At 51.7% G+C, this 23,432-nt stretch overlaps 1 protein-coding gene and 1 long non-coding RNA gene across 2 annotated transcripts in view; one reads left to right on the forward strand and one right to left on the reverse strand.

The window, feature by feature from the left end:
• The window catches only part of Celsr3 (cadherin EGF LAG seven-pass G-type receptor 3), a 55,552-nt gene that overhangs the window by 16,548 nt on the left and 15,572 nt on the right, over nt 1-23,432 (reverse strand). The window contains 18 exon segments of the mRNA XM_070017716.1: nt 6,300-7,188; nt 8,470-8,670; nt 9,621-9,779; nt 10,328-10,437; nt 10,519-10,667; nt 11,006-11,122; nt 11,829-11,955; nt 12,878-12,957; nt 15,214-15,326; nt 15,558-15,732; nt 16,181-16,387; nt 16,471-16,597; nt 17,005-17,172; nt 17,899-18,070; nt 19,291-19,446; nt 20,167-20,362; nt 20,901-21,110; nt 22,931-23,025. Coding sequence (XP_069873817.1) covers nt 6,300-7,188; nt 8,470-8,670; nt 9,621-9,779; nt 10,328-10,437; nt 10,519-10,667; nt 11,006-11,122; nt 11,829-11,955; nt 12,878-12,957; nt 15,214-15,326; nt 15,558-15,732; nt 16,181-16,387; nt 16,471-16,597; nt 17,005-17,172; nt 17,899-18,070; nt 19,291-19,446; nt 20,167-20,362; nt 20,901-21,110; nt 22,931-23,025 — 3,451 coding nt within the window.
• Nucleotides 194-22,479, forward strand: LOC138824054 (uncharacterized). The gene is made up of 5 exons (XR_011370986.1): nt 194-455; nt 613-950; nt 2,001-2,039; nt 6,177-6,250; nt 22,295-22,479. It is a non-coding gene; the product is annotated as an uncharacterized lncRNA (long non-coding RNA).

Consider the following 23,432-nt stretch of genomic DNA (forward strand, 5'->3'; position numbering starts at 1 on the left):
AGGCGGGCCGAGACCCGGGAAGCCCTCCCCACCCTCACCCCCCACCACGCCCGAGCCCGCGCCCTGCACTCACTCAGAAGCTTCCACCAGCCCCATGGCTGCTCGCTGGGGGGGGGGGGGGCGGCTGCGGATCCGGGCTCGGAGCGCCGAGACCACCCGGCCGGAAGGCGGCGCCACAGCCCGGATGCGGTCGGCTGGCTACGCGCGGGCTAGGCAGAAAGCCGCTACTCGGCGCGAGGGAGGATGCGTCATTTTGGACCAATCAGAGCACGGGGTGTGGCCGAGGGACGAACGGGGTGGGGGGAGTTTTAACCCTTTCCTCCCCGGCGGCCTGGCTGATGGACGCCTGTCAAAATGCTCCTCTCTTGGGAACGATACAAGAACTGGAACCGAAGGCCTCCAAGCCCGTATGAGCGTGTGATGGAGCTGGTCCTAGGTCTTGGGTTTGCCAGAGGGTGAGGAGAAAATCCCTGAATAATCCGGCCTTAACCCTGTGGGGTGGGGGGCGGGGGTGGGGGTGGAATCCAGGTCTGTGGAGCCTCCCCTGCCTTCAAGCTGATGATGGTTCATTCCCAAATTGTGTTGTTTTGTCTGTTTTTTTTTCAACTTTAGCTACTTAGCATGAGGATCTTCACCTCCTCAGAAATCACAGTCTGAATGTTGCTGATCCTAAGAGGAAGTCCATCTTCTGGCTAGCTTCAAGCCAGAAAGGCCTAGTGGGGGGCTGGTGCTGCCCTATGAGCAAAGCAGGAACTGTAAGGTCAGCTCTGAGAGCTGGTCTGAAAATTGGATAGAGCCACAAATGCCTGGCCCTGAATACGAGGTCCTGCAATACTACTGCCATGATCAGGAAGGGGGGGTTCCCTTGGTACCCTAACTCCAACATCTGTAAATCCAACTTCGAGCCCCCATCACAAGAAGAAGGGCGCCAGGTTTCACAGTATAAAGAGGTAGGAACCTAGTCCCACTCTCCCTTGAAGCTCAGTCTAAAAATAACTGGATTTTCTTGAGCCAGGAAGGCTGAGATTCCTCTCAAAGGTCAGTCTGACCAATCAGTCCCTTCACAGCCACCAGCCAACCCCAACAGAAAGAGGCAACCATCTGTTTTCTATAGAAGTTTATTCCCAAAACAGAGCGTGTGGCTTCACGGAACAATTTTACACAGAGAGGAAAAGAGGGCTGCTGGGCTGGAGGAATGGGGGGGGGGAGAGGAACCTCTCCAGAAAGGGGGATCTACAGAACCTAGGGCATAGCAAGGAAACCCCCCCACCCACAGCAGGCCACAGCCCTTCAAAGGCTGGAATTCTGGGTAAAGGAGAGCTAGCTGGGGTGCTGGCTGGTGAGTTTTAGCACCAGTCAGTGAAACAGGATTTTTTTTTTTTAATCTCCTCCGAAATTACTCCAAAAAGTATGCATGGGGTAGGGTGTGGAGGTCTTTGCACAGAACACCCCAAATCCTGCATAAACCACGGTTCCTGGAGGTCAGAGGATACTTTCAGACCTCCTAGGTGTGCTGTTTAAAGGGGGGTGACTCAAGACTGACCTTTGGCCTGGGAGCTTGGGGAGGGGCTGATGGTAAAAACTCCCCCTCAAGATAGCTAGGTCCTGGGCTGGGAATGTGGCTTAGTGGTAGAGCGCTTGCCTAACATGCATGAAGCCCTGGGTTCGATCCCTCAGTACTACATACACAGAAAAAGCCGGAAGTAACACTGTGGCTCAAGTGGTAGATTGCTAGCCTTGAGCAAAAGAAGCTCCGGGACAGTATCCAGGCCCTGGAGTCCAAGCCCCAGGACTGGCAAAAAAAAAAAAAAAAGGCTAGGTCCAAGCCCCTCTCCCACTTTCCCTACCTTTCACACGTAGACAAAGGAAAGTTAAAAAACAACAAAATTCTCAATTGTAAACAAAGTATAAAAGCTCAAAAGCTGTAAGTTGTAAACAAAGTTAAAAAAAATAAATAAATCCCCACCTGTAAACAAAGTAACAATTTTTTGTTTTTTAAGTCCACAGATCTGGACATCAGACAAAGAGCAGTAACACAAGTGAGTTTTGTGAACAGGTCCTAACAATCCTTTTTTCCCCCCTTTATAAGGGAATAAATAACAGAGGGATGGAAGGAGTTTGATTCTGCAGCCCTGGGACCAGAGGGACTGGGAGGCTGGGGGGGAGGGGAATCCTGTAAACATGAGAGGCCCAGGCCCCCCAGCATCTACATTCTAGGTCTTGAATTCCCTTATTCCTGTTCCCTTAGTTCAACCACCCCTCAGAGAATCAAATGGCACCACAACTTTTGCTCAGGTAGGAGCAGGGGCCAGCAGCAGATGCCTCGGCCTCCACCCACTGTCTGCAGGGCTGTGTCGGGAGAGGCCTGAGCCCCCTCCCTGAGGGAGAAAGGGAAGCCTTGCTTTGTAAACATGACAGCTGCTGCTACACCAAGCACCTGCAGCATCTGTCCTAGGTCATAAGGCAGTAAGTGGCAGGGACCCCATATACTAAACACACACATCTACAGGGAAGATGGGCCCGGATGAGCCCCCAAGAGGAAATCAGAGGACCTGTTTGCAAGACCCACCCCACCCCCACCGCAGTTCAAGAAGTTTGGTCTGTAGGGCACTGAGGGTAAAAGAAAAAAGAAAAAAAAAAGAAGAAAGAAAAGGAAAAGAAAACCAAAGATAAATTCTGTACTTTAGGTCCTGACAATCTTTAGATCAACCTTAGGGTAGGGTAGAGGGTGGGGACTTGGCCTGTATCTGTTGCCTGTGACAGATGAGGAAAAAAAAGAGCATATGGTCTAAGGAGTCAAATGGGACCAAACCACATCTTTCTCCCTCTCCCTCTGTCCCCTTCCCCCCTCCCAGCTCAGCCTCAGACACCACGCCACCACCTCCCTTCCCCCATCCTCTCTCACCTTCCCACCCCCTTGGGAGACAGAAAAGCTGAAAAATAACATAAGCATCTCTCTCTCTGGTTACAAAGGTACAAAACATATAAAAGTCCTCCCCTTTAGTCCCTGCCTCCTGGGCACCTGTCACGCGCATGCTCGCAGATGTGCAAGGAATCTCTGCCCTGCAATGAGAGCTGAGAGAGAGAGGGCTCCTTGGAGTCTGCCTTGGGATCCATGTCCCGGATTCCTGGAGTCTCTTTCTTGTTGGCCCAAGTCCTCCATTGCCCTCGGCTGGTCCTCAGGAATGACCCTCGCTTCTGGGAACTCTGTAGAGTTGGAGGTAGAAAGGAAAAGTCAGTGCTGAGAGGACCTAATGTCAGGTATTTCTGGGCTTTACCACTTTCAACTCTCCCAAACTCATCAGCAAGGCTCCATGGTTGCCTACCTCTCTCTCTCTTTGTCCATCTCGCCTCTGTCTCTGTCTCTCTCGTGCTAATACTAGGGCTTGAACTAGGCTGTTTTGCTGAAGTATAGTGCTCTACCACTTGAGCTACAGCTCCATTTCTGATCTTTTTTTTTTTTTTTTTCATTGGAGATAGGAGTCTCACAGACTTCTGCCCAAACTGGCTTTGAACCATGATCTCAACCTCCTAAGTAGCTAAAATTACAGGTGTAAGCTACCAGTGCCTGGCTTAGGTCTTTTAAGAGCACCTACCTTTTTTTTTTTTTTTTTTTTTTGTCAAGTTGTGGGGCTTGAACTCTGGGCCTGGGCGCTGTCCCTCAGCTCTTCAGCTAAAGTCTAGCGCTCTACCACTTGAGCCACAGTGTCATTTCCGGTTTTCTGGTGGTTTATTGGAGATAAGAGTCTCATAGACTTTCCTCCCTGGGCTGGCTTTGAACTGTGATCCTCAGATCTCAGCCTCCTGAGTAGCTAGGATTATGGGCATGAGCCACCAGCGCCTGGCTTAAGAGCACCTACTAACCACATGTGACACAGGTAATGTCACCAGTCATCACATCCAAGGAATTTGTCTCTATAGACCCCTTATAAAGATGAGGAAACTAAGGCTCAGAGAACTGACAGAAACTTAAACTCAGAGTATTGAGAGTTCTGAGCCCCTGCTCAGTCCCCCCATCCTCCTGCCACATGGCCAAACCCCAAGTCTAGAAAACAAGGGGATCCAGGTGGTAAATCAGCTCTCTCTCTTCCCTACCCTTCAGCATCCCTTCAGAGCTCCAGACCCCAACCCCAATGGCTCTCCCTCCTCCTCTTGTCTTTTCTGTTGTTGTTGGTTGTGGGGCTTGAACTCTGGACTTGGGCATTACTATCCCTGAGGTCTTCAGCTGTTGAGCCACAGAGCCACTTCCGGTTTTCTGGTGGCTCATTGGAGATAAGACTCTCATGGATTTTCCTGCCCAGGCTGGCTTTGAACCACGATCTTCAGCTCTCAACCTCCTGGGTAGCTAGGGTTATAGGCATGAGCTACAGGTGCCTAGCTTCCTTTTGTGTAGTTTGTTTGTGTGTGTGTGTGTGTGTGTGTGTGTGTGTGTGTGTGTGTTGATCTTAAGGCTTGAACTCAGGGCCTGGGCTCTGTCCCCAAGCCTCTCTGCTCAAGGCTAGTGCTGTACCACTTGAACCCCAGGGCCACTTTTGGCTTTTTCTGAGTAGTTTATCAGAGATAAGAGTCTCAGGAACTTTCCTGCCCGGGCTGATTTTGAACTGTGATCCTCAGATCTCAGCCTCTTGACTAGTTAAGATGACAGGCATGAGTCACTAGCACCCAGCCGGAAGTCTTATCTTTAAAACTCCTATTAGTTTACAATATTTGGAAACCCCTCATCCCTTTCCACATCTACCATTCCTACTGGACTCAACTGCCATTCAGGCTGCAATTTAACCTTCTAAGCCCCACCCTATAGTGCCCCCAGTGGGGAGGAACTTAATAGTGACTGAATACAGCAGCGAATGAATTATTTGTCCTTCATGTAGTCTCTTCAATGTGGCATATCCTGATGCCCCACATAATCCCTTAACAAAAGCCCTTTGAATGGCAGGGTGCCGGCAAGGGGGGGTGGGGGGGAAAGCACAGTCCTGTCATCCTAGCTACTCAGGAGGCTGAGATCTGAGAATCACAGTCTGAAGCCAGCTCAGGCAGGAAAGTCCATAAGACCCATTATTTTTGGTCAGTTGTGGGGCCTGAGGATTATCCCTGAGCATTTTTTGCTCAAGCCTAGCACTCTACCACTTCAAGCCACAGCATCACTTCCAGTTTTGTAGTGGTTCATTGGAGATAAGTCTCACAGTCTTTCCTGCCTAGGCTGACTTTGAACTGTGGTCCTTAGATCTCAGCCTCCTAAATAGCTAGGATGACAGACGTGAGCCACTAGCACCCAGTTGTCCATGAGTCTTTTTTTTTTTTTTTGCTAATTCTGGGCTTGAACTCAGGGCCTGGATGCTCTCCCTGAGCCTCTTTGTGCCCAAGGCTAGCACTCTATCACTTGAGCCACAATACCACTTCTGGCTTTTTCTATGTATGTGGTACTAAGGAATCAAACCCAGAACTTCATGCATGCTGGACAAGCATTCTACTACTAAGCCACATTCCCAGCCCCTTCATGAGCCTTTTATCTCCAATCAACCACTAAAAAGTCAAAAGTGGAGCAGTGGCTCATGGGTAGAGCTTTAGCCCGGAGTAAAAAAGCTAAGGGATAGCTGAGTGCCGGGTGGCTCACGCCTGTCATCCTAGCTTCTTGGGAGGCCGAGATCTGAGGATCGTGGTTCAAAGCCAGGCTGGGTAGGAAAGTCTGTGAGACTCTTATTTCCCAAAAACTACTCAGAAAAAGCTGGAGGTGGTGTTGTGGCTCAAGTGGTAGAGTGCTAGACTTGAGCAAAAGAAGTTCAGGGACAGCACCCAGGTCCAGAGTTCAAGCTCCAGACCTAGCAAAGAAACCCCCAAAAACAAAAAACGGAGCGACAGTGCCCAAGCTCTGAGTTCAAGCCCCAGCAGTAGTACAAAAACACACAAAACAAAAGCAGGCTTTTCAGTCTGGCATATCCTGGGCCCCACATGACCTCTTAATCAGAGCCTCCTTGAACAAAAACTCCCCTTTTCTTCCTTGCCCCTTGCAAATACTGGGTTATCTCCCACTTAGAGGCCTTGACTCCCAACTCGCCCTTTCTTCTTGCTCCAGCCTTTTGGGAGGCTCTTATCTGGGAGGTTGGGGGAAGGGAGGCTGGCCGCAATAATCACAAGCTTGGCAAGTCCCTGCTGGTTACTTTCCCACTGCCTTCCAGAGACCATGCGGGGCCAGCCAGAAGTCATCTCTACTTGCCTGCCAGTCCCACCCCCATTCTGTGATGGAAGCCAGGTACGCAGGAAGTTGCCCTGAGTGGAGGAGGGTGTTGGGCCTCGCTTACTCTGAGTCGGGTGACAGCTCTGAAATACTGTGTGATGTGGCAGAGCGAGGCGTGGAGGGTCCCAGGGCTGAGGCTGTGGCGGAAGGGGTGGCGGTGGTGTGCGGGCCGGAGGGCGTGCTGGATGACTGCACAGACGAGAGGGCTGAGGAGTTGAAAGAGGCAAGGATGGAAGAAAGGATGTCCAGCTGCTCTGTGGAAGGACCATGGCTGGGGCCGCTGGCCAGCTCCTCCCTAGCTCTGAGCGGCTGTGGCGGGGGGCCCAGGGCCTCCTGTGAGGGATGCTGACCGGGCCCCTGATCCAGGGGTTCTCGAGAGTTTGAACTCCTACATGGAGTGTCCAGGGGCCTGGATGGCAAGTGGGGATCCCTCGAGAGTTGCCGCTGAGGAGAGAGGGGCAGAGGTGGGTGCTGAGGCTCAAGGTCCCGGGGACGGCGGGGTGGGGGCAAGGTGCTCAACCATTCTCGGGGTGCCCCTAAATCCAATGCATCCCGTGATCCAAAGCGACCAGCCATGGTACCAGGATAGTCCCGGGGTGGCTGCCTCCGTGGTAGGGTACTTCCCCGATCTCGGGGTTCGAGGCGGCATGGTATAACAGCATCTAGGCGTTCTTGGGAACCAGGCCTGCTCAGGGGGTGTAGTCGAGGGAGAGGGGCCTCTTCTAGTCGTTCTCGGCTCAGCTGCCGCCGAAGGAGCAGATCCAGTTGTTCTCGAGAAGAATAGCGACTGGCTGGCTGGGAAAGACTGCCAGTGCCCCCACCAGCATAGATGCGACCGTAAGAGGCAGCTGGCACAGCACGGTGGCCTAACGTGGCTGCCCGGCACCAGGACAACTCTGGAGCGCCTCGAGTCTGTGGCATCAGTGGGTATTGCAACCGGTTCTTCAGGATGCCTAGGGACAAACAGAACAGCAGCCAGGGAATGGTGGGGGTGTCGGGGTGGGGGTGCAGGTGAAGAGGGGAAAAGATCCCCTAGATCGGGGCTTGTGACAAGCCATTTGAGTCCCTATAATGGAGTTGAGCTGGGCACGGGTAGCTCACACCTGTCATCCTAGCTACTCAGGAGGCCAGCCCTGGGCAGGAAAACCTGTGACATTCTTCTCTTATTAATCATCCCCCAAAATGCTGGAAATGGACATGGGGCTAACCTTGAGCTAAAGAGCTCCTAGATAAGGCTGGGAATGTGGCTTAGTGGTAGAATGCTTGCCTAGCATGCATGAAGCCCTGGGTTCAATTCCACATAAATAGTGCCACATAAATAGAAAAAGCTGGAAGTGGCACTATGGCATGGTAGAATGCTAACCTTGAGCAAAAGAAGGTCAGGGACAGTACCTAGACCCTGAGTCCAAGCCCCAGGACTGGTGGAAAAAAAAAAAAAAAGAGCTCAGAGACAGCACTCAGGCCCCAAGTTCAAGGCACAGGACTGGTGCACAACCGCGCATGCCACCCCAAACATAAACAAAACAAAACAAAACTTAGGGAAGGGCAGAGGCAACTCTGAGAGGACACTCACGAATCCAGCTACTTCTAATTGTTATCTGTCACTCTCTGTCCCCCAGACACCCCCCAGACACCCGTGACACACCAAGTACAAACTCAACACCTCTGACTCCCACTCCCCAGTGTCCATGGACAGGAAGTGTTTCTTTTTTTTCTTCTTCTTCTTTTTTTATTTTTGTCGGTCATGGGGCCTGAACTCTGGGCCTGGGTGCTGTCCCTCAGCTCTTCAGCTCAAGGCAAGCGCTCTACCATTTGAACCACGGCACCACTTCCGGCTTTTTCTGCTTCTGTGGTGCTGAGGAATCGAATCTAGGGCCTCATGCATGCAAGGCAAGCACTCTACCACTGAGCCACCTTCCCAGCCCATCTTTTCCTGTTAGTAGTGGGGCTTGAACTCAGGGCCTGGGTGCTATTCCTGAGTGAGGTCTTTTGCTCAAGGTTAGAGCTCTACCACGTTGAGCCACAGCACCATTTCCGGCTTTTCCAACCACTTCCAGTTTCCTGGTGGTTCATTGGAGATACAAGTCTCACGGGGGTGGGGGAGAGGGGTGGAGGGATTTCTAAATCAGAGGAAGCTGAGCTCTTGGGATTTGGGATCAGGAAGCTGAAATCTGCTCCCCCCTCCCTTTCCTCAAACCCAATTGCATCCAAAGGTCAAAGGTCAGAGATCATACCTTTTCTCTGGCGTTGGGCTCTGCCCAGGGTGGTTTCATCCCCACTGGTCAGGGCCAGCTCGGGCTGGTTGTTGTTGGCTGCATCTTTACTGGTGTCTAGGCCCAGACGCCTTTCGGAGCCCCAGGTCTGCAGGGCACAAGGGCTTGCTTCACACTCTCCCAGGGCTGGCCAGCAGGAGAGGAGGTCATTCCCATCCACATCTGTGAAGCCAGAGCAGGGAACAGGATGATCTGGTTTTGATCAGGGTGGTTGTCACACACAGTGACCCCTCGACTCTTTCTCTTTGCCAGTCCTGGGGCTTGAACTCAGGGCCTGGGCACTGTCCCTGAATTTCTTTTGCTCAAGGCTAATGCTCTACCCCTTGAACCACAGCACCATTTCTGGCTTTTTTCTGTATATGGGGTACTGAGGAATGGAACCCAAGGCTTCATGCATGCTAGGCAAGTACTCTACCACTAAACCATATTCCCAGCTGACCCCTGGACTCTTGTAACCCTTTAAACCCTGGCCATTTGCACTGAGCAGGAAGGCGAACAAGAGAAAGTGGTTTGGCTGAGGAATCAGAAAAACCAGACTGAACTCCAATCTACAGGAAAGCCAAGAAGCTGGAGGGAAATCCTATCAACCAGGACCTCATCCTGTAGTTCCCAGGCCCCCTGAGCACCATTAGAAACCTAGACAGGAGCCAGGTGCTAGTGGTTCACACCTGTCATCCTCATTACTCAGGAGGCTGAGATCTGAGGATCACGGTTCAAAGCCAGCCCGGGCAGGAAAGATGATGAGACTCCTATCTCCAAGGAACCATCAGAAAACCAGAAGTGGCGCTGTGGCTCAAAACACTAGCCTTCAGCAAAAAACTCAGGGGATGGTGCCTAGGTCCTGAGTTCAAGCCCCAGCAGTGCACACACGCATACACACATACACACACACACACACACACACACACACACACACACACACACACACACACACACACACACACACACACACACACACACACACACGAAAGCTTGTACATGGGGATGACCTGAGAGGATCCCAATGGGTCTCAGACCCAGACATCCTGAGGACAGACAGGGTCCCTGATTCACATCCAAGTGAAATATGAGTTGCCCCTTCGTCATCCATGGGGGCAGAGGATTCTTGTCACCTTTGGGGTGGCTAAGGAGCCTCTCGCTCTGGGCTGCCCGGCGGAGTGGACGTTGGAAGCGCCCTCGTGTCCGGCCATTGTCCTCGCTTTCTGAAGATGGGATGGACAGACTCCTTTCCTCTTCTAAGGACAGGTCACTGTCAGAGTCAGAGTCTGCTCCTGGAGTTGGAAAAGGCAGGAGGAAAGTACAGCAGTTGCCTGGGGAGGTGAGTCCCAGGGGATAGAACAGGGCAAGAAGCCAGGCACTGGTGGCTCCCGCCTGTCATCCTAGCTACTCAGGAGGCTGAGATCTAAGGATTGTGGTTCAAAGTCAGCCCTGGGCAGGAAGACCCATGAGACTCTTATCTCCAATGAACCATCCCAAAAGAGACAGAAGTGGAGCTGTGACTCAAGTGGGAGAGCTCTAGCCTTGAGCATAAAAGCTCAGAGACAAACACCCAGGCCCTGAATTAAAGCCCTAGGATAAGAGACTAGGAAGAACTTGGGATAGAATTGGCAGCAACAGAGCTGGGACTTCTTAGGGATGAGTTCACAGTGGGTTGGGAGAGCCAGGGCTGGGTTTTAGGTGATTTCCTTGAGGTAATGATCGGGGGGCGGGGGGAGTACTCATCCCACTCACCCACAGCTCCCCAATTTTAGCCAAAGAAATGGGATCAGGGAGAGACCCACTGCCTCCCTCCTCCCTTGACCCAGGGCTCTAACTCCACCAGCATCTCGATGAAACATTGCCACGTCCAGGTCAGTGGGGCCAGCATGAGCCTGGATGGTGTGTTCAGTGTGGTCAACAGCCGAGCCATGTCGAACCAGGACATTGTCCCTGGAAGTGCAGAAGAGGGGATCATGCTAAGAAGCTCTGGGGAAATGGAACTGGACTAAGCTCTGGGTGGTGATCATTTACCTGAGGTAGCTTCGGCCCCGTTGGCTGTCCTGGTCCTGGGCCCGGCCAGAACGGGCACTGCTCACTGACGAGACAGTAGAGGCACCCAGAGTGATACGGATGAGGCCACTCTCCTCGAAGAGAGCCGTGTTGTTATAGGCCCCAGGCCCCTGGGGAGGAGGGGAAGATGGGTGGGACAGGGATGTGAGGCCAGGCTGGAGGAAACCTCAAAACTGAAAGCTGGGGTATATATGGCTTAGGGGTAGATTGCTTGCCTACCATGCATGAGGCCCTGGGTTCAAGTCCTCAGTACCATGGACAGAGAAAAAGCCAGAAATGGCACAGTGGCTCAAGTGGCAAGAGAGCTAGCCTTGAGCAAAAAGAAGCTCAGAGACAGTGCCTAGGTCCTGAGTTCAAGCCCCAGGAGTGGCAAAAAAAGGGGGGGAGGAACGGAGAGACCTCCCTGGACTCTGAATCCCAACCTATCTGGGCCCTGGCAGTCCCTCACCGGCCCTGGTGCTGGCCTTGGCTCTTCTGGTACTGCCTTCTTGCCTAGACAGGCTGGTGTCCAGGCGGCCCGGGCATCTGCATTCAGGATACAGAAGAGCAGTAACACTGCCAGGCCCTGTGGGTCAGCGAGAATCAAAGAAGGGTCATTGAGAGATCACAGAAGGTCAAAGGAGGGCCCACTGGGAGGTCTAGTGGGGCCAGTAGACATTTCTAAAGGTCAACAGTGGGGTATCAAGTCACTGTAGGGAGTCAGTGATGAGTCCAAGTTGGGAGAAAGGGGGCTCAGAAAGGTAATTGGGGAAAGGCAGTGAGGCAGTGAGGGGCGGGGAGGGAAGGGGTCAAAGGCAGGAGTGCATGGGGTCATTGACAATCTGGGGGTCAACTGGAGATCAGGAGAGCTGCAGCCGGGTGCTGGTGGCTCACGCCTGTCATCCTAGCTACTCAGGAGGCTGAGATCTGAGGATCACAGTTCAAAGTCAGCTTGGGCAGGAAAGTCAGTGAGACTCCTATCTCCAATAAACCACTAGAAAACCAGAAGTGGTGCTGTGGCTCAAGCGGTAGAGCGCTCGTCTTGAGCTGAAGAGCACAGGGACAGTGCCCAGGCCCAGAGTTCAAGCCCCATGCCCAACTAAAAAAAAAAAAGGAGAGCTGTAGGGTTAAGGTCAATCCAAGGTCAATACCCAGCCTGACCTCAGTGGATCTAGCTGAGAACTCCAGCTGTCCTGTCTGGTTCTGAAAAGAACACCCAACCAGCACCCATCATCCAGTCAATAGGAACTCCAGGCCTTAGGACAATGCCCTATCTAGGGTGCCGAAGGTACCTGGAGGCCACAGAGTCCAGCATGGAGGTAGTGGAAGGCCAGGATGCTGTGGTTAACTGACAGGAGGCCAAAGAGCCAGGAGGTACTGACCAGCAGAAGGAGCAGAAAGGAACTGCGCAGTGTCCTGCTGTGGCGGGAAGACATGCAGAGGTCAAGCAGGGCTGGAGGAAGGCCACGCCAGGACACAACAGGGCAGGGGTCACATGGAGATGTGGAAGAGAAAGAACTCACACAGAAACATGGAGCACTGAGGAGACTAGGGAAGAGGAGCAGTCACGCAAAGAACGGGAAGAGCACTATGGGAGCCATGGAAAAACATGGGGAAGACACAGGAATATGGAGCGATTTGAAATCATAGAAAAGACAGGGCAACGGCTGGGAAGGTGGCTTAGTGTAAAATGCTTGCCTTAGCATGCATGAAGCCCTGGGTTCGATTCCTCAGTAACATGTCCACAGAAAAAGCCAGAAGTGGCACTGTGGCTCAAGTGGTAGTGTGCTAGCCTTGAGCAAAAGCAGCTTAGGGACAGCGCCCAGGCCCTGAGTTCAAGCCCCAGGAAAGGAAAAGAAAGAAAAGACAGGGCAAGCTGGGTGCTAGTGGCTCATGCCTGTCATCTTAGCTACTCAGGAAGCTGAGATCTGAGGATTATGGTTCAAAGCCAGCCAGGGCAAGAAAGTCCATGAGACTCTTATGTCCAATGAACTACCAGAAAACCGGAAGTAGCACTGGGGCTCAAGTGCTAGAACGCTAGCCTTCAATGAAAGAGTTTGAGGACAGCGCCCAGGCCTTAAGTTCAAGCCCCACGACTGACCAAAATAAATAAATAAATAAAGACAGGTCAGGAGAACTATGAAGACAGAACGGGAATGTGGAGCAACATACTACAAAGGCACAGAGAGGGACCACAGGCCAGGCAGGTGTGACTTTTTCCCTTCATGCAGAATTTGGAGCTCAAATGACACCAGGGATCTTCTGGGATGGGGAGTGGGGGTCTGGGCCTGACCCCACCCATGCAGGTGTGTCATCCTGACAATCATCCCAGCCAACTCACAACACAGAGGTCTTCTTCGCCTCCCTCTGCCCTGTGGAACAGGCTGTGCGGGCAGCAAGGAGAAACATGGTCCCATTCATCTGGACCCATGATCGGCGTGTCCAGCCAGGCAGGATGGAAAAGGAGAGAGAGGAATAGTGAGAGACAACGAGACACAGACCAAGTGATACCAAAAGGCAGAAAAAGTGAGAAACATACACACAACCATACTCCTTGAGGTGGTGGGGGGGGGAGAGAGAGATCAGAAACAAAAAGAGATAAAGGAGCTTCAAATCACAGGAGCTGGCACCAAGTAGCTGGCACCTAGCTACTCTGGAGGCGATATCAGAGAATCACAGTTCAAACCAGCCAGGGGGGAAAAAAATCTATGAGATTCTACTTTTTGGTTTTTGGTTTTTTATTTATTTTTTCCTTGTCAGTTGTGGGGCATGAACTCAGGGCCTGGGCACTGTCTCTGAGCTTTTCTACTCCAAGCTAGTACTCTACCACTTTGAGTCACAGCTCCACTTCCAGTTTTCTGGTGGTTATTTGGAGATAAAAGTCTTATGGGGGGCTGGGAAGGTGGCTCAGTGGTAGAGCGCTTGCCTTGCATGCCTGAGGCCCTGGGTTCGATTCCTCAGCACCACATAAGCAAAAAGAAAACAGCTGGAAGTGGTGCTGTGGCTCAAGTGGTAGAGCGCTAGCCTTGAGCTGAAGGGCTGAGGGACAGTGCCCAGGCCCAGAGTTCAGGACCCATGACCGGACCCCAAAAAAAAAGTCTTATGGGGGCTGGGAATGTGGTTTAATAGTAAAATGCTTGCCTAGCATGTATGAAGCCCTGGGTTCGATTCCTCAGTACCACATCCACAGAAGAAGCCGAAAGTGGCGCAGTGGCTCAAGTACTAGAGCACTAGCTTTGAGCAAAAAGAAGCTCAGGGACAGTGCTCAGGCCCTAAGTTCAAGCCCCAGGACTGGCAAAAAAAAAAAGTCTTATGGACTTTCCTGTCCAGGCTGGCTTTGAACTGCAATCCTCAGATCTCCTGATTAGCTAGGATGACAGGCTTGAGCCACCAGTGCCAAGCTGTCTATGAGATTCTTGTTCACCTAACCACCAAAAAATTGAAAGTGGAGGTGTGGCTCAATTGTTAAAGCACTAGCCTTGAACAAAAAAGGCTTACACACACACACACACACACACACACACACACACACACACACACACACACACACACACACACACACGGGGCCAGTGTCGATAGCTCACACTTGTAATCCTAGCTATTCAGGAAGCTGAGATCCCAGGATCATGGTTCAAAGCCAGCCCAAGCAGGAAAGCCTGTGACACTGTTATCTTCAATAAGCCACTCAGAAAACTGGAACTGGTGCTGTGGCTCAAGTGGTAGAGCGCTAGCCTTGAGCTGAAGAGCTGAGGGACAGCACCCAGAGTTCAGGCCCCACAACTGACAAAGAAAGAAAGGAAGGAAGGAAGGAAGGAAGGAAGGAAGGAAGGAAGGAAGGAAGGAAGGAAGGAAGGAAGGAAGGAGGGAAGGAAGGAAGAAAGGAAGAAAGAAAGAAAGAAAGAAAGGAAGAAAGAAAGAAAGAGTGACCAAAGCCAGGTGCTGATGGCTCATGTCTATAATCCTAGCTACTCAGGAGGCTGAGATCTAAGGATGAAGGTTCAAAGCCAGCCTGGGTAAGAAAGTCTGTCAGACTCGCCGGGTGCTGGTGGCTCACGCCTGTAATCCTAGCTACTCAGGAGGCTGAGATCTGAGGATCGCGGTTCAAAGCCAGCCCGGGCAGGAGAGACTGTGAGACTCCTATCTCCAATAAAACCACCAGAAAACTGGAAGTGGCGCTGTAGCTCAAGTGGTAGAGTGCTCACCTTGAGCTGAAGAGCTGAAGGACAGCGCCCAGGCCCAGAGTTCAAGCCCCACGGCCCACCAAAAAAAAAAAAAAAAAAAGAAAGTCTGTCAGACTCTTATCTCCAATGAACCACCAGAAAGTGGAAGTGGAGCTGTGGTTCAAAATGGTAGAATATTAGTCTTCAATGAAAAAGCTCAGGGACAGTAGCCAGGCCCTGAGTTCAAGCCCCAGGAGCAGCAGCTCCAACACAACAAAAAAGAAATAATGACCAAAAGAGAAAGAGAGGGAGAGAGAGAGACAGAGACAGAGATGTAGAAAGAAGGAGGCAGGAGAAGCCTGGCGTAGTGCCTGCTCCTACCTCCCTCTAATTGAGTGGGAACTTGAATCTAGGGCCAGATACTGGCGCCCTCAGCACTCTCCCTCACACCCTCCCCTCCCCTTGGGAGGGAAGCCCACAGGTGGCACACAAGTTGTGCCTAGTGCCGGGCACTTACCACTATGACAAGGATGACAGGGCCGGCAAAACTCCAGATGAGAGGTTCGTGGATAGAGATCCAGCAAAAGTCAGGGTTCCCATAGCCTTCGGGGTCCAGGCCAACAGCAAGACCTTGGAAAAAAGAAAGGATAGACCGAGAGTTCAGACTGCCCACGAGTGAGCAACAGAAAAGCGTAAGAGTAAGTGGGTTCCTCCCTGTGGACATGGGGGGCGGGGAGGGAAGCTGCAGGGAGGTTAAGGTTGGCGAATATGATCCAGAATGAGGAGCATGGAACTGGGTCGGATCATGTGATGGACAGAGGTTGGGGGCGGGGTCATAACGGTGAGTGGGCGTGGCCTCACCCAGCAGCACAGCAGGGACGCCCCAGCCCAGGGCATGGTAGAAGCGCATGGCACCACGGTCCACGTTGCGTGGCTCAACTTGCATGCGGTAGAGGTGCAGGCCCTGCACCAGAAGCCACGCAAAGGTGCTGAGGAAGAAGTAGTGCAGGAGGATGGCCACCGCAGTACACACCAGCTGAAGGCAGAGCGTGTATGTTGGGGGTGGGGTGGTGGTCAGGACCTCTCCTGACCCCTCCCCAAACATCTGCTTCCCACCTCTGCCCCCAAAACCGCAGCATCTTTTACCCCAAACCTTCGTTCCTGAACTCGGACCCTGAGCCTTGCCCCCAGTCTTTTCAACTCCCCCAGATTGGAGACAACAGGACAACATGAAAACCTAAGCCAGGTGCCAGTGGCTGACGCCTGGCTACTTAGGAGGCTGAGATCCGAGGATCGTGGTTCAAAGCCCGCCCAGGCAGGAAAGATCATGAAATCTTATCTATAATGAACCATCAGAAAACCAGAAGTGGAGCTGTGGCTCAAAGTAACAGAGCACTCGCCTTGAGCTGAAAAGCTCAGGGACAGTACCCAAGCCCTGAGTTCAAACCCCAGGACTGACAGGAGAAAAATAGAAAAAAGAAAACCTGGTTGTGGGTCCGGTGGATCCCTAAGAGGAAGAGGAGCTCGGCCACCCCCAAGGCTGCTGCAACATTGGCATGGATCCCACACACATTGGACTTGAGGCTGCGCAGGCTCAGCAGGAGGGCTGCTGTCAGCACCAGGGCAGCCACTGACACGGCTATGATCACGTGCGTGAATATAGCCAGCAATTCCAGGTCGCCCTCCAGCCGCTGGGGACACACAGAGGTGGTCACTGGGAATGGGAGCAGAACTTTCCTTGCCCCATTTTTCCAGATGTTGCACACAGTCTCACCTCACGTGGTGAGGCGTCCATGAGAATCCCGAAGGTGCCTGTCCGGCTGCAGCGACACCAGGCATGGGACCCGTTCCTGTGCACCAGCTCACAGTCCCGCGCTGTCCACATGCCATGCTGCTCTTCCCTGAAACCACAGGACACATAGACCTGCCTTCTCCTCCCCACCTGTGCCCCACCACAAGGAAGGACTGTCTTGGAAGAGGTTCATGGGAGAGGAGCTGAGCCTTTGGTCGTGGGGCTTGAACTCAGGGCCTGGGCACTGTCCCTCAGCTCTTCAGCTCAAGGCTAGTGCTCTACCGCTTGAGTGCCACTTCTGGCTTTTTCTGTGTATGTGGTACTGAGGAATCGAACCCAGAGCTTCATGCATGTTAGGCAAGCGCTCTACCACTAAGCCACATTCACAGCTATAGGAACATTCTTAACGGGTTTAGTGACACAGACAGGGGCCTCAAGCGGGGGAGTGGGGGACAATCAGTTGGCTTCCTAGGGCCTAACAGAGGGACCAAAAGAATTCCAGAATGGAGTCCTCACGGGCCAGGTGGGTCCCACTGCACGCAGATAGCCTTGCTCCGATTGGCTGTCTGTAGCAGGCGGAACTCAAGGCTGATGGGGGACTCCAGGACACCCCTTAAGAAGTTGCGTCCATGGAACACAGCCACGCTGACCACCGGAGAGTTCATTACAGGGTTTTGGGGCAGCCTGAGGAAACACACATCTGAGTTTGGACACCTACAATACCACTACCCCCGCCCCTGCCCCAACCACCACCAAACACACCTACTTAAGCTCTTGTTTTAAAAGTGGAAGACCAGGTCTTGAATTTGGTACCTGATGCTTTGGCTCATATGCTGGTGCTCTACCAGCTAAGCCACACCTCCAACCCCACCCACATAAGGTCTGACAATCTACCCACCCCATAGCAGTTGTTGTAGCTAACCATGGATCTAGGATCTAGGAAGTTTTCTTTTTTTCTTTTTTTTTTTTTTTTGGTCCAGTCGTGGGGCCTGAACTCTGGGCCTGGGCACTGTCCCTCAGCTCTTCAGCTCAAGGCTAGCGCTCTACCACTTGAGCCACAGCGCCACTTCCGGCTTTTTTCTTATGTGGTGCTGAGAAATCGAACCCAGGGCCTCAGGCATGCAAGGCAAGCGCTCTACCACTGAGCCACCTTCCCACCCCCTCTAGGAAGTTTTCTAAGAAAACTTCCAGCCTCTGCTGGGTTGCTGGGATTTGAAGACTCACTCCCTGGACTGAGGCCTGAGGCCCGAGTAACTCTGTCTGGTCAGTTCTGCCTCAAAATTTCCCTTCCATCACCCTTAGGACTCCAACAGTCAGGGTCTGCCTATCTCTATCAGCCAGTTAGGCCAGGTAGAAACTCACAGGAAGTTCGGGGCGGGACCAAACTGGGAGTACCTCTACCCATGGTACCTGGCACCTCGGCGCTCAGCCTGGAACTGGGCAGGGAGCAGACCCCCCAAGGTGCGGTACACGAGGAGGATGACAATGGAGATGCCGAGTTCCGGTTCGGGTTCTGGGGGAACTGGTGGGGGGACCACACTGGAGACACTGGAGTTTTCTGTGCTGCTTCCTGTGGGCAGAACTGTTGGGGCAGAAGGGAAAGTCATTGTCAGTGACCTTTGAACCTGAGCACCCACAATCCCAGTACCAAGCATTGGGATCTGGTCCCTGCAGGTCCACTGCTAGGAAGTGGGGAAGGGGCCTATTAAAGAAACGTTCAAGCCAGGCACCCATGGCTCATGCCTGTCATCCTAGCTACTCAGGAGGCTGAGATCTGAGGATCATGGTTCAAATCCAGCCCGGGCAGGGAAGTCCCTGAGACTCTTATCTACAATAAACCACTCAGAAAATCAAAAGTGGCGCTGTGGTTCAAGTGGTAGAGTGCTTGCCTTGAGCTGAAGAGCTGAGGGACAGTGCCCAGGCCCAGAGTTCAACCCCACAACTGAAAAAACAAAGCAAAACAAAAAGAAAACTGCAGGACATAGCACTGTGGCTCAAATGGCCCAGTGCCAGCCTTGAGTGAAAAATGTAGGAGGCAGTGTTCAGGTCCTGTGTTCAAGCTCAAGTACTGGCACAAAAAGAAAAGAAAAGAAAAGAAAAATTTTTTTTAAAAAAAGGAAAAAGGAAAAGAAAATAGAAAAAAGAAAAAAAAAAATGAAGAAGAGCCATATACCAGTAGGTCATACCTGTAATCTTAGTTACTCATGAGGCTGAAATTTGAGTATCGTGGCCTAAAGGCAGCCTGGGAAGGAAAGTCTGTGAGACTTTTCTCTCCAATAATTTACCCCCAAAAAACAAGCCAGAAAAAAAGAGGAGGAGGAAGAGGAAGAGGAAGAGGAGGAGGAGGGAAAAGGGGGAGAAGAGGGAAGGGGGAAGGGAAAGGTGATGTGGCTCAAGTAGTAGAGTGCTAGCCATGAACAACAACAAAAAAAGTTCAGGGACAGCTCCTAGGCCCTGAGTTCAAGTTCCAGGATGGCACAAAACCAAAAAAATTAAAATTAAAATAGAAGGCAACATGTTTGTTGTAGGGAAGGACAAGAAGACAGGAAGGACCTGTTGTGGGCATTACTCAAGGTTTTTTGTTTTTGTTTTTTTGTGCTGATCCTGGGGTTTGAGCTCAGGGCCTGGGCACTGTCCCTGAGCTTCTTTGTGCTCAAGGCTCGCACTCTACCACTTGAGCCACGGTGCCACTTCCAGCTTTTTCTGTGTATGTGGTACTGAGGAATAGATCCCAGGGCTTCCTGCATGCTAGGCGAGCATTCTACCAACTAAGCCATGTACCCAGCCCTCAAGGGCTCTTACCTTGGGATGGGGATGGCCGTCGAGTTTGGGAAGGCAGTAACACATGGGTATGAGGATCCCAGGCATCCTGGCCCCGAAAAAGGTTGCTGTGGTAACGAGGGTAGCGATGGGTACTCTGTGCAGAACTAGGGTGTTCCATGCGGTCGATACTGAGCACTGCCCAGAAGAGAGAAAAGTGACCCCTTCAAGGACCTTTCTTCCTATAACAAGGATCCCACTCCCATCTACCCCATGGTGCACCTTATTTATTTTTTGCCAGTCCTGGGGCTTGAACTCAGGGCCTGGGCACTGTCCCTGAGCTTCTTTTTTGCTCAAGGCTAGCACTCTACCACATGAGCCACAGCGCCACTTCTGGCTTTTTCTGTGTATGTGGTACTGAGAAATCGAACCCAGGGCCTCATGCATGCTAAGCAAGCACTCTACCACTAAGCCACATTCCCAGCCCTTGCACCTTACTTTTCTGAGCCACATTTTCCTTGCTATTAGTGCAAGGCCTTTTTCTAGCAAGTGCTGATGGCATCAGTAGTGTCAGCCTTTTGGATCTACAAATTCTTGCTCTCCCCCCCACCCCCTCTTTAGGTTGTCTTTTTGTTTTGATGGTTGTGGGGCTTGAACTCAGGGCCTGAGCACTGTCCCTGAGCTCTTTGAGCTCAAGGCTAGTGCCCTACCACTTGAGCCACAGCTCCACTTCCAGTTTTCATGTGGTTCATTGGAGATAAGAGGCTCACGGAACTTTCCGGCTCAGACTGGCTTTAATCCAGTATCCTCAGAGCCCAGCCTCCTGAGTAGCTAGGGTGACAGGTGTAAGCCACTAGGCTACCCAGCAGCCCTTGCTCTTTCCCATCCCCGTCCCGCCCTACCCTCTCCACCACGCACTGATATTGGGTGTCACTAGCCCCACGGGATTCAGGTAAGTGAGTTCCATGTTCCTCGCCAGTGTGGCTGCGTATTCCTCCAGATGTTGTACCAGTCCTGCGCTGCCAGGGGAGGCCCCGGGGGCCCGCTGCCCCAGGGCTGCCCACAAGTCCTCGGTCTCTGGAGCAAGCAGTGCAGAGCCAGCCCACAGTAGATTCTGGAAGGATGGAGATAATACAGTTGGGTTTAACTAGGTAGTGAGAATGTTTAAAGAGATAGGGCAGATATAAGAGGACTGCCCAGTTACTCAGAAAGGAAACCAGGAAGCAAGAAGGCGGGCTAGATAGTACAAAGGACGGAAAACAATCCAGAACATTTATTTCCCCACAGGTCTGATTTAATTATCTCTTACAGGTCAATTGTAGTCATGGGGCTTGAACTCAGGGCCTAGATGCTGTCCCTAAACTCTTCAGCTCAAGGCTAGCGCTCTACCACTTGGAGCTACAGCTCTACTTCCAGTTTTCTGGTGCTTAATTGGAGAGAAGAGTCTCACTAACGTTCCTGCCTGGGCTGGCTTTGAACCATGATCCTCAGATCTCAGCCTCCTGAGTTGCTAGGAATACAGGCCACCAGCACCTGGCTTGCAGGTCCGTTCTTGAGCTGAGGATCTAGGGCTGGGAGATGAGGGAGCTGGGATGCAACAGAACAGGGGGAATCTCAGAGCTAGTTTATGGGAACACAGGATGTAGGCCTACCTCATTGAAGTGGGCATCTTGTGTGGCTGTCAGGCCAAATCCCCGTTGACGGCTTTCAAAGGCCAGCAAATAAGCCAGCAGGCGGGCAGTGACGCGGACATCTTGACTAAAATAGTAGTCAGCCTGGCCAGTCACTTCACGTAGTCTCTGAGCTAGCTTCTTGGCCTCCACCGTATCTAGTGCCGTCTTGTTCAGCTCTAGACCATCCAGCTGCCGGGACAAGAATGCAAATGTTGGGGCTGGGAAGGTGGCTCAGTGGTAGAGTGCTTGCCTCGCATGCATGAGGCCCTGGGTTCGATTCCTCAGCACCATATAAGCAGAAAAAAGCCAGAAGTGGCGCTGTGGCCCAAGTGGTAGGGTGCCACGCCAACTCCAGTGGAGTCTGCTTAGCATGGGAAACCATCTATCAGACCAAGATAGGGGCTTCAGAGACCTATCTCTGAGTTTTGGGACTTCACTGAAGTCTATCTCAGAGAATGGGGCTTTACAGAAACCTATCTCCAAGTTTTGGGACTTCACCCAAGTCTACCTCGGAGAACAGGGCTTCTAAGAGGCCTACTCCTGGAAAAAGGCTGGCAAGCCCCTGGGAAAGATGTGTTTCTGTCTTTCTTCTCCTCATAAGAGTCAGTTTTAGAGAAATGAGGCAAAATTAAAAATAAAAAATAAAAAAAATAAAAAATAAAAAATAAAAAAGGGGCAAATGCCACGCCGACTCCAGTGGAGTCTGCTTAGCATGGGAAACCATCTATCAGACCAAGATAGGGGCTTCAGAGACCTATCTCTGAGTTTTGGGACTTCACCGAAGTCTACCTCGGAGAATAGGGCTTCTAAGAGGCCTACTCCTGGAAAAAGGCTGGCAAGCCCCTGGGAAAGATGTGTTTCTGTCTTTCTTCTCCTCATAAGAGTGCCTATTAATCTTTTACTGTTTCTGCTGCTCATTGTGCTTACTCATTGTCAACGTTCCCTTATTCAAAGCTCTTTCTTAAGAGTGTTGACGACTCCAATATCTGATGAGTGTCTCAAAAATATGACTAACTCACCAGAGTTAAGTGCTACCCTGCAACCCCTCTTATGAAGGCTAGTAGACAAGTTATAAGTAAATATAAAAGTATTGGGGGTTTCACAAAGTCACTCCAGCAGAAGGAATTGTAAGAGATTTACAAGAAACTGTAGGCGCAGCTAGAACAGAAAGAATGTATGGCAATTGCGGAGATAACTACTTAGGAGAAAGAACTTCCTGGTACTCTCATTTACTGAGACTTGCTAGATCTAGGCCTCCGTGACCTTACTATTAAAGAAGGAACAGGAAAAATCTTATGGGATAATTAAGGCCTCTATAGAAATAAGATAATGGTTAGATGGTGACAAACACCGAAACCCATTATATTTCTTAGAAATAAGCCGGAAACAAGTGCCTTTCAGGCGACCAGCTGGTGACCACCCAAGAATGAAGCCCTGCAGCAAGATTGTGTAAACTTTTGCCCTTTCAGGGGACCAGCTGGTGACCATCCAAGAATGAAGCCCTGTAGCAAGATTGTGTAACCTTTTGCCCTTTTCTTATGAAGACTTCTGTTATAAAAGTTTGTTATCCTCTGCATTAAATCGTACTCAGCATCCACTCCTAATGTGTATGAGTTGTCTGTTTGCCATCTCCCCATCCTATTCCAGGTTCCTCCCCTAGGTATCCTCCGTCGTCCCGACAGAACCCGGTCCACGGCAGTAGGGTGCTTGCCTTGAGCTTAGGGACAGTGCCCAAGCCTTGAGTTCAAGCCCCAGCACACACACACACACACACACACACACACACACACACACACACACACACACACACACACACACACACACACACACACACACACACACACACACACACACACACACACACACACACACACACACACACACACCAGGATGAAAGGTTTGACTAGACTGAAGGAAAAGCCCAGGGTGGGGGGGGGGTCATCAAGAGATAGGATGTGGGATCTGGAGCCCACCCCAAGCCTTGAGTACAAGTCTGGGCAGAGCCTTACCAGCAGGCTGAGTTCTCGAAAGGCGGGGGACGTACAGTTGAAAAGGTCAGGCTCCAGCCATCCGTGGTCTTCATCACACAACCGCACAGCAGCACCTAGGGGCAGGTAACCCCTTGATTTACCTTTGCTAACAGGGTGACCACAGCCCCCTCTAATTCTGGGGGGGGACACCCTGCAGTATGGGCCTCTATGGCTTGATACCTAGATGTTGCAGCCCAGATCCAGATGGGTCCCCAGGGGCTTGCTTTGCTGGCCAAAACCTGAGAGGTTTTGTGGACCATGCTTATCACCACACACATAAAGAGCACAAGGATGAACTGAGCAGGCGTGCACATGTGCACACACATTCATTCCAACACACACATGGGCCAGGATGAGTTCACAGACAGGCCAGATTCACATTCACTCACACACACACACTTTGCTCATACACACATGTACACTCTTGCTCACACACACATATGTGACAAGCACACAGACACATAGTACTCTCTGAATCACA

Source organism: Dipodomys merriami, unplaced genomic scaffold (genome assembly GCF_024711535.1).
Source record: "Dipodomys merriami isolate MVZ:Mamm:240054 unplaced genomic scaffold, mDipMer1.0.p SCAF_125, whole genome shotgun sequence".
NCBI classification, from domain to species: domain Eukaryota; kingdom Metazoa; phylum Chordata; class Mammalia; order Rodentia; family Heteromyidae; genus Dipodomys; species Dipodomys merriami.